At 47.7% G+C, this 9627-nt stretch overlaps 2 protein-coding genes across 3 annotated transcripts; one reads left to right on the top strand and one right to left on the bottom strand.

Annotated features, from left to right (window-relative positions):
• Positions 1 to 530: 530 nt before the first annotated feature.
• Positions 531 to 5427, bottom strand: PolrMT (mitochondrial RNA polymerase). Its single transcript, XM_017251849.3, has 8 exons — positions 5092 to 5427; positions 4881 to 5021; positions 4430 to 4814; positions 4214 to 4372; positions 3427 to 4159; positions 2235 to 3374; positions 954 to 2176; positions 531 to 894 (listed from the first exon to the last, which is right to left on the bottom strand). Exons 1-8 carry the CDS (start codon positions 5258 to 5260, stop codon positions 765 to 767), a joined length of 4080 nt encoding a protein of 1359 aa, XP_017107338.2. The 5' UTR covers positions 5261 to 5427; the 3' UTR covers positions 531 to 764.
• A 162-nt stretch (positions 5428 to 5589) lies between these two features.
• Positions 5590 to 9566, top strand: LOC108132236 (uncharacterized). Of its 2 annotated transcripts, XM_017251564.3 has the most exons (8): positions 5590 to 6052; positions 6115 to 6901; positions 6958 to 7433; positions 7486 to 7680; positions 8116 to 8249; positions 8328 to 8838; positions 8895 to 9311; positions 9365 to 9566. In XM_017251564.3, exons 1-8 carry the CDS (start codon positions 5642 to 5644, stop codon positions 9497 to 9499), a joined length of 3066 nt encoding a protein of 1021 aa, XP_017107053.2. In that variant the 5' UTR covers positions 5590 to 5641; the 3' UTR covers positions 9500 to 9566. The 2 variants fall into 2 exon arrangements, with proteins under 2 accessions (XP_017107053.2, XP_070133517.1); XM_070277416.1 differs by lacking the exons at positions 8895 to 9311; positions 9365 to 9566 and having other exon boundaries at positions 8300 to 8484.
• The last annotated feature ends 61 nt before the right edge of the window (positions 9567 to 9627 follow it).

Here is a 9627-nt window from a genome sequence, read left to right as displayed (position 1 = left end):
TCAGTTCTCCAATCCCATTAGATTAGCACCAAAACATTTGAAAATTAAAAAAAGAAAAAAAAGAGATCCCATTTTTGGTCCAAATTCGTGGTTTTATAAATTACCTCTTTAAAAAAATATGTGCAAATTTGGTCCATTTTTTTGCCATATTTTGATGGAGAGTGAAAGTACTAAGTACGAAAGTCTAAGATTGATAAGGTATGACATTTTCTGAACTTTAAAGTTTAAAGCTTAAACTTTAAACTATTAGCCAAGCTATAACATGAAAAAATTTAAATTTTTCGAAAAAATGAAAATTTTCTTTGGTATCAATAAAAGGACAGGACTCTACCCAATCCAGGTAGAGTCTCCTCAACCTATTTGGTATTTTTGGATATTTGGTATGGCTTGATTAAAAGTTTTAAAACTTTTCTTTAAAATATGTTCCGGCTTAAAGGTACATACTGCTAATCCAGAATTGAGCTGAAAGAAAACTTTTTGATACTGAAGAAACTTCTCTGATACTTGAATTAAGTAATAGTTCCATGACCCACTTGAATAATAAGAATTATATTTTTGGAAACATTATTTTAATAATAATTTTTATACCAATTTTTTGTAGTAAATGGTTACAAAATCACAATTGGCACATCGCCTTTTAAGGTTTTGTTCAATTCTTTTTGGTTTTAAAAGCAGCATCGTTCAACAATTATAACAGCTATGATAAGTTAAACTAATGACTAAGATTAAAAATAGGCACTGTTCGTGTTGTTTAAGATGTCGTTTTAGCTGAAGAAGTACACAGAGTCGAGTACGTTGCGCAGGTCGAAGTCTCCCTTTTGGGGCATTTGTTTTAGGGTGCGGTTGAGCTGGCGCTTGGACAAGTCCTCCACGGAACCATCGTTTGTGAAGTCGCTAAAGGATTAAAATAAATATAATTAGTAATTAGTTAAGATTAGTTTCTATTAACTCACTTTTCCTTGAAGCTGTAGGTGTGTCGCATGAACTCGGAGAGCTGCTCCAGGATGGGCTGCGAATGGAGGGCCACAAACTGCTCCCGGCACATCCGATTCAACTCTGGGACCGTATTGGCATGCGTCCAGAAACAGTCATGGACTGACACAAAGGTGATGCCCTGGCGCTCGCAATGAAGCGAGGTGAGCATCATGTGCGAGGAGTCCAAGGAGTGGATGAAGTTGGGCGGAAAGGCGTTCTTCTGCTTAAGGATGTTGGGCCGCTCGTACATGTCCATTGGCAAATTGGCAGTCACTTTCAGTCCGGTGCGGGTAGTGTGCTTTACATCCTGACGATTATACGGCTGAACCACTGGCAGCCCCAGTGGGGTAACCCATTCCACGTTCTGGCTACAGACGCCAGAGATCAGGCGCGCACACTCCGTAAACCAATCTTGGATTTCTCGGGTCGAGGTGAACATTTCCCTGAGGCTCTCGAAGGTCTTGGTGGTCAAGTAAGTAGAGGCTGGCCACACCCAATCCTTGGGAAACTCGTCAATGTCTTTCAGCTGACGGGCTATCTGGAGACGAGCACCGTAACGGGTAACGCCATACACCGTGGTCATCACTGTCTGCTTAATAACCTTGCGGCGCACGAATCCCGCCAGGGCTTCCGCCACATGCAGACCATTTTGGGCATCTGTTTTGCGACTTTTTTCCACCAGTGCGGCTACCGCGCTGTACACATCCTGCGGTATGGCCGATGGCGCCAGGTTAACACTGCAGGCACCGGCCTTATCTCTTCCCAGAGCCGCATAATGCTGGAGACCATTGCAAGATCCGTCCTGGTGAATCGGGAAGCGACTGAGATATGCAGCAGGGTCCGGAGAGCGATGTACATTGGCGATTTCCATACAACAGGCCAGGGTTTGCCACGGCTCATCCGACTTGGCCCACCACATACGACCAGTAAGCGGATTGTCGGCAGAGTCCAGAATATCCGGCATAATCTCCTCCGCATAGAGCAGACGCTCCCTCACCGAATCTCGCTTTTTCAGGCCTGTCAGATTGATGCAGTGCAGCTTCAGCCAACTGAACCCGTCTACCCCTAAAGGCTGGGCCTGGTCAAAGATGAGCATAGAGCGAGCCAGATCGGATCCAAGGTGGTTTAGGTGCGGGGGCACAGGATAAACTCGTCCGCGGAAGTCCATGTTGTGAGGCAGCCAGAAGACTTTATCACGGAACTAAAAAAGAATTCAAATATATCAATGATTCTCTTAAATTTAAAATAATATTACTCACATGCTGCGCCAAGGACAAGCGATAGAGTGCATCGCACCATAAGCTGTACATCTCCGCCTGCTTTCTTCGGTGCACCAACTTGTCGCGGAACTGCTTCGCCCGATCTGCGTTGGAGACATCATTACCCTCGGCGTTCTTGGGCGGCAAACTGGGAAGCGCAGGCAGGGAGCTGGGCGGCTGGGGAACATCCAGCTTAGCATCGCCGCCGTTCTGGAAGACCTCGATGATGACGTCTAATAGCTGAGTGTTAACGCGCCACGGGACGCTGGCCAACTGATTTAGGGAGTCCAGAGCGGGGTATAGATGCTGGGGATTGGAGGCACGGATACGTTCCCACTGCTGCACCGCCTGGTGGGGCAGACGAATCAGCTCCGATTTGTTGAGCAGGTAGCCACCGTTATGCGGGGTACTCCATGGTTGCGGGGGACACAGCATTGGCACCAGATTCGAGTCAAAGGTTAGTGTCTGTTGTCGCGACGCTCGCAGCAATCTGGCTAGGACCGGGTGTGGCTTAACCTCTTCCTTGACAAGGCGTCCCTGGTTTCGGAATAGAGTGTAGAAGGCGGGCAACAAGTTCTGAGGTTGTGACGCTGTCTTGGATTTACTCTTGGTGCGCATCAGATGAGAGTCTATCTTTATGTCGCGCATCAGAATGTTGTACAGGAATCGACCCACTCCAGTGAGGACATTGGATGGCCATGGCACCTCAGGCTGGTCCATGCTGGGGCCACTGTGCCGCTGCTCGTGCACCAAACGCTGCCACGCCTGACGAGTGTTGTCTTGCGTCTCTCCGCTGTCCCAAAGATCGCAGTAGGAACTGTAGATCTCCCCGATCTTTTCCAGCGTCCCGTTTTGTTTCTTCTGTTCGATCTGATAGCGTTGCTGTACTTTTTGGCCCAACTCCTTGTACAGCTGCCCCACTGTCGGACTGAAGGTCTCTGAACCTGCGGCCAGCTTGTACAGCTCCTTGATGAGAATATCCACAAAGTGCGAGGTGTCCATAGTCTTCAGGTAGGTGTAGTAGTTCATATAGCCGTGTGGTTTGAAGCGAACTTGAACCCGAAGTGTGTTGAGATCTCTGACAATGGCGGCGGATATTTGCTTGCGCCACGTTTGCTCCAGATCGTTGAGTTTCTCTCTCTGCAAGTATTTCAATTAGTTATTTCAAAGAAATATATAAAATATTACTTACACATAGCTTGGCATTCGCAAACTCCTTCGATTTCTCAATTGACTTGATAGTTATGCTGCCTTCCAGCTCCACTTGCAGCTGCTCGCGAGCTAGCTGCTCCAACTGTTCTTTGGTATAACCCATCTTGGAGTTCATTATGGCGTAGTCCGGGTCCTTTTTCGAAGTGAGGTGTTCATTGAGGTGATTCAGCAACTCGTTGTCGTAACCGAGCTGTGGTGGCTCATAAACGGGTGTAAACTCAGGACGCAATCGACGTATGGCATCCAGAGCTATGTCCCGCTGGTCGGCATCAAACTTGGAACGATCCATTATTTGGTTCAAGCTAAATCCTGCAGCCTCCGCTTGATCAATATACACGGATATGTGGTGCAGATTCTGCTCATCCGACTCCACACGACCCAGGCACTCGAAAATGGCTGCATAGGTCTGCTCATTGAACGACAACCCATCTTCCTCGATCAGTTTAAAGAGCTCCTGGCATCGGTCAAAGTATCCTTTGCCCGCATATCCATGAAGGAGGATGTTGTAGAGATCGATGGTGATGAGACCCTCGGAGAAATGGGGAAGAGAACTCTTTCTCACACGACCTCGGTACGCAATTATGGTGGACAGTGCCCGACTTAACATATTCGCGGAAACGCAGACATTCAAGTAAGTGTTGAGGTTCATGTGGAGGGCTCGCTGCTTGGCTAGGCGTTCCTGCTCCTCGTTGACATGCACCTTGCTCTTGAAACTATAAAAAGAAGCACTTTAATGTCAATCTCATCCAAATCCACTTAAAACTTACCGCTTTTTAGACTTGGCTGTTACTGAAATGGCATTTGGCATAGCCACCGCCGTTACGGATGAGGGTTTGCTTTTGTCCAGGGGATTAATGTAGGGTTCAATGGCCTCAAAGGGATCATGAGCTTCTGACTCTTCCACCACAGCTTTCGAATTTGTTAAGCTGAAAAAAAAGTTATCTAATTAACAATGAAATCTTCTATATTCCATAAGATCCTACCCAAAATCGGCTTCCATTTGTTCATTTCCCATACTCTCGATTATGTCGCGAAAGTTGTGGAAGCTTTTGAGGATATTTTGCACCTCATCCGGATTGGCTATAACCTGCTTGGTGTACTTATCCTTGCCAAAGAACAGCATGGGTCGGTCATCATAGATGCCAGACTCTAGCAGAGATCCGTCCAGAGTGTCTATATCGATCTTTTGATACTCTACAGGTTGTCTTTGTGGCAGCTCCATACCGGTCTTTGTTTTTTTATCCTTCTTATCCTCCCGGGCACGTCTCTCCAGGATTTGCTGCTGGGTTTTCTGTATAAACTCGGCTAGCTTCTTAGACTTTAATCGTTTCACCCGCGACCGGCGTTCACTGATGGCCTGCTCGGTGACTGGAGGAGAAGTTTAAGGGATACATTACTCAGGTAAACTCTAAAAGAACTTAAGCTCGTCCTTACCCTCCAGAAGCTCCACGTATTTGGCATATCGTGGCTTGCGCATTCGCTTCTTTTTGGCCTGTTCCAAAGCATCGGTTTGGGTGGGTGTTGTTGTCTGTGGACGAACCGCTGTCGTTGTTGTTGTTGTAGCAGCTGAAGTCACTGCAAATAGAAAGCACATGGTTGGGTAGATAAACATCTTGAAGCACTCGTCCCTACTCCCGCAACTCACCGGCCGGTATTTGGCGGTACAACATTTGATAATACTGCTGATAATTGACGAAATTTTGAGGCGCAAATCCGCCGCAGTCGCAGCACACCGCATTTTGCGATGTTGGGGGTGGCGCTCGGAAGGCCCTACGAACGGCGCCCGCTCGGTTGGCGGTCAGCAAACGGTACATGTCAATGTTGTTGACTCGTATCCCTGCAAATCGCCTCGAGTTATCCAATTTTTCGGCAGTTTTCACACAAGTTTTGCTTGCATAATACACAATGCCCGACCCTGTCCAAGTTGGTGTTTTGATTCCGCTTCACGTGTGGTTGGTATGGAGCAGGAGGGTTGGGGGGTGGTGCCATTTCACACTGCTTGAAAACAGCTGGCCCGTAGTTGGTTATCTGGCCACACTTACGCATCCACTGCTTGCAAGCAGTCTAAAAACCTCTTGGAAGGCCACTTGCGGTCTTTTCAAACACTGTTTTTTACTTCGAATATTTTTCGAATAAACTGCTTGCTCCGACCTAACTGTTACAATTCAAATCGAAAAAGAAACACAAATTAAAAAATGCCGCCAAAAAAGGCCAAGAAACAAGAAGAGCCCAAGAAAATAGGTCCCCAGCCGCCTAATGTATTCCTCTACATCCAACTGGCGGCCATAACTCGCCTGCCGAAGACCAGACAACCATTGGAGATCCACATCAGCCAAGGCGGCGCTCTGTTAGTGAAATGCTCCGAACAATACGACACAGACGGCATTATCATGCAAGAGGAATTCGATTTGAAACCCACCTTTACGCTAATCTTCCAGCAGGACAATGTGGACCGGATTAACCATGCGGCGGATAATCCACTGCTGGTCGAGCTCTACATGCGGGAAAGCCCCTTTTCGGAGGATGAAGGTGGGCTGGAGGAGGAATATGATGGCGAGGACGATGAGAAAATGGGTATTAGCTCCCGTTCTAGTAATCCAGTCGAGGTAGGTTGACTTGATTCCACCATATCTTAATTTTTTATTCACAATAATGTTGTTTCCACCAGATAGTTATTGAAAATGTGGAACGAAATAAGGACGCCTCGGGCGCGGAACAATTTTCGGCCAGGATGACGTTCAAGATGGTCCTGCTCTGCGTGGGCTTCTTGGATGTTATCAAGCTGTTTGGCCACTCGCGCAGCATGGTCCGGGAGAACCTCTTCCTTTATCCGATGCCAGATGTGCAGGAGGATCTGCGTAGCACCATCCACACGGAATGGCACCTATATACCCTGCTTCCTATCGCGAAACAACTAACTTTCACCAACATGTCCTTTGTGACTTTTGAAAGCATCTATAACCTGAGGGATGAGTACATTCTGGATACCACCAGCATGCGGGTGCTGATTAGCTTCCGCTCAAGGGTTCCCGGAGATCGCAACGACTTCCAGAATATCCCATTGTGTGACTTTCAATGCTTGGAGCGGCTGTGCATCGGCTTCCAGCCACTGCATCATGTTTTCGAGTCCTTTCGTCGCGCCGTCCAGCCGTCAAACGTCACCGGGCTGAAGTCCACCATGGAGGTGGAGCCGTACCGCCTGTTCGATGAGCTTCTCTGCACCGACGGCATGACGGTTGATTTCTCAGACATTGACCAGGGTGGAGATGATGCCTTGGTGTGCAACTCCTTCCACCGCTTCATCCTCACCCAGAAAATGGCGGACATCCTGTCGTATGCCGTCACCTGCCAGCAGTATGTCCTGGCAGTGGATGTGTATCAAACAGTAGGGTACACCAAGCCGCAGAAGGTATTTCAGGGTATTTTGGACCCATCCATAATGGCTTATCCGGGAGGTAAGTGACTTTCATCTTATGGAGGCTTTGAGAAATATTAAGTGTCCTTGAAACAGTGCAAAACATGAGGTTTGCCGTCCAGCTGGATTACATGGGCAAGTTGAAGCCGACTTCGAAAAGGCAGGGAACCGTGAGCATCGCCAGCAGCCAGAGGACCGACACCATTGTCAGCCGACCCCCGACATTCGCCATCATCAAGCTGTGCCTCCTGGCGCCGATTGGGGAGATCTACAAGGAGCTGCAGGTTTTCCGCGACAGCTTCGTCCGCCAGAATCGTCTCCTCTTCTGCGATCAGCCGCTAATCCCGCCAATCGGGATACCCCTGGAGGAGGTTCAGGCCGATTCGTTTGCCCGCTTCGATAAGTTCATCCGGGACTGCATCACCTTCATCATTGAAAAACGTGTCCACAAGATTGAGGATCGGAAACAGCACTTTTGCTGTGCAGTGCAGAACCTGGCCAATATCATGATGAAAGTGATTGGCAGTGTCTACAACACCCGGACTCCTACCTCCACCAATGTGGAGTTTTCGGTAAGAAAGACTATTATTTTGTAAGGAGGTCATCTTTTAATCCACCTTTCAGAACCTCTGCGCCATAGCCTACAATGACCTGGAGCCTCGGGTCCATGGAATGGTGGAGCAGGCGGAGAACGAGGGCTTCGAAACCTTTGGAGGTGGTCGGGCGGAGCAATCGGATCGAATCATGGACTACCTGAACACCATCAAGTTGCTCCGAGCCGTAGGCGATTATCGTTTGGCGAATCTATTCCTCGACAAGGTCAGCAATCTAATCGCCGGCATAGTGACTCATTGATGAAAGTTACTCAACTTGGAGTAATGTTTTGATGGAAATAACTTTTCCATAAGAAAGTTTACTCATATTTTGAGCTTTAATTTTTGATACTTTTTACCGGAAGGAAGAGGTTTGTCAGAAACCCGAACAGTGATTCAGACACTTGGTTTGCTAATTCGATTAGATTTTAAATGAATAACGTAAATAACGTTAAAAAATTACTCGTCCCTTTCCCGGTAGCATTATTCATTATGACCTAATATCTCTAATTGATTAATTTTTCAATGAAGCGTTACTGGTTCTGAACTGGAATGAATTTTATAAATATCCGAATGCGGAAAAGCAAAGATAGCTCTCGAGTTATCAATTTAGATACTCTACCATGTTGGCTAATCTATATTATATTTTTTGACTATACAGGCTAAAGTCGAAAACCCCAGTGACGAACGATTCAATTTCTATTTGCTTATCATGCATATGGAGTTCAAGGACTACGAGGCTGCCAGAGAATACTACGGAAAGAGTCACCTGGCCAACCACTACGAGTACTATGCGTAAGCACTGGCCCATTCATATATCTACTCGTCACTCCATACCTAAATAGATACCATGTCAATGGACTGATATCACAGGAACTGGATTAAGTTGTACCTCAACTACTATGACACACGTGCAAACCCGGAGACCACAGCCGACTGTACGGAGTGTCTTCTGCGGAGCATTACGATGTTTGCGGAGCGGACTCCTCGACAGCCGGATGCCTGGATCCTCCTCTACTGCTACTACAAGCTGTTCAAGTACGAGCCAGGCTGTGCCTATGCCCGCTGGCGGTTCGAGGACAACCAGACTCACAACCGACCCACATCCCCGACGGCCCCGCACAGCCTGTGGGGCCTTTTCCTGGCCATCAACCCGAATTTCCCCTCGAAACGCGGCCAGGTCTTCTTCGAGGTCTTCAAGATGTTTGTTCGTTTGGGGCTGTACGAGTTTGCCCAGGTTGTTTTCGGAGTTGTGGAGAATTTGTGCGCGGAGTCCGACAGGTACATGGTGAGAACTCAGCTGGCCATATTCCTTGACCAACTGGACGATGACTTTGAGTTGGCAGCCTTTGACTTTGGAGAGGGAATCGAGGCTGAAAGGGCGGTTAGTTTTGTGTTGATACTCGAACCGAGACTCTCATCATCTACTGTTTATTCCAGGCTGCCATGAATGCCCAGATCAACGGCAATGTGGAGTACTATCGTGGCAGGAAACTTGAGGCCTCGCTCTACTACCAGGTTTGCCTCACATTGCCGCCACCCGAGGAGAATGAACGCGACTGTTTCGAGCTCAGCAAGCTGCGGCTGGGATACATCTCCTACGAAATGGGAGACAACTACAAGGTCATCGAGGCTCTCAACAATCCGTTCTCGGGCAAAATGATCACCCTCGTTGCGGACTACTTGATGGGCAAGTCCTATTACAAGAGGGACCATCTGGAGGTGGCTCTGCATTGCTTTGCCAAGTGCACCACGGCGGAAACCCATGTGCCGAATGTCTGGGGGTTTCTAGCCTTGATTAACCTCAAGTTGGGTGAGAACTACAAGGCCATAGAGTGCTGGAAGTACGCCAAGATAGTAAGTATCCATAAAACTTAAAATTTGTATTAAAATCGGTCACTCTTTTAAAGGAACCGGATCGCACTATTGATGATGAAATGATATTTACGGAATTGGAGGCCATTGACGTGGACACCATCGATCTGTTTACCGATGTGCCCGGTCAGGCGGCGGAGGATTTAATGGAGGAAGAAAGCATCAATTGATTCTGTATATTTTTTTGTGTCTTTTTCGAGTGTGGACCCATAAAAATCCAACATTCCGTGTGGCTAAGCGCTCTGCTGTTCTCATAATAGCTTCATCTGGGGCTGCCATCTGGGTAAATGGCGCGGGA

This window comes from Drosophila bipectinata, chromosome 2L (genome assembly GCF_030179905.1).
Source record: "Drosophila bipectinata strain 14024-0381.07 chromosome 2L, DbipHiC1v2, whole genome shotgun sequence".
In the NCBI taxonomy this organism is placed as follows: domain Eukaryota; kingdom Metazoa; phylum Arthropoda; class Insecta; order Diptera; family Drosophilidae; genus Drosophila; species Drosophila bipectinata.
This window is presented reverse-complemented; position numbering and strand designations above follow the sequence as displayed.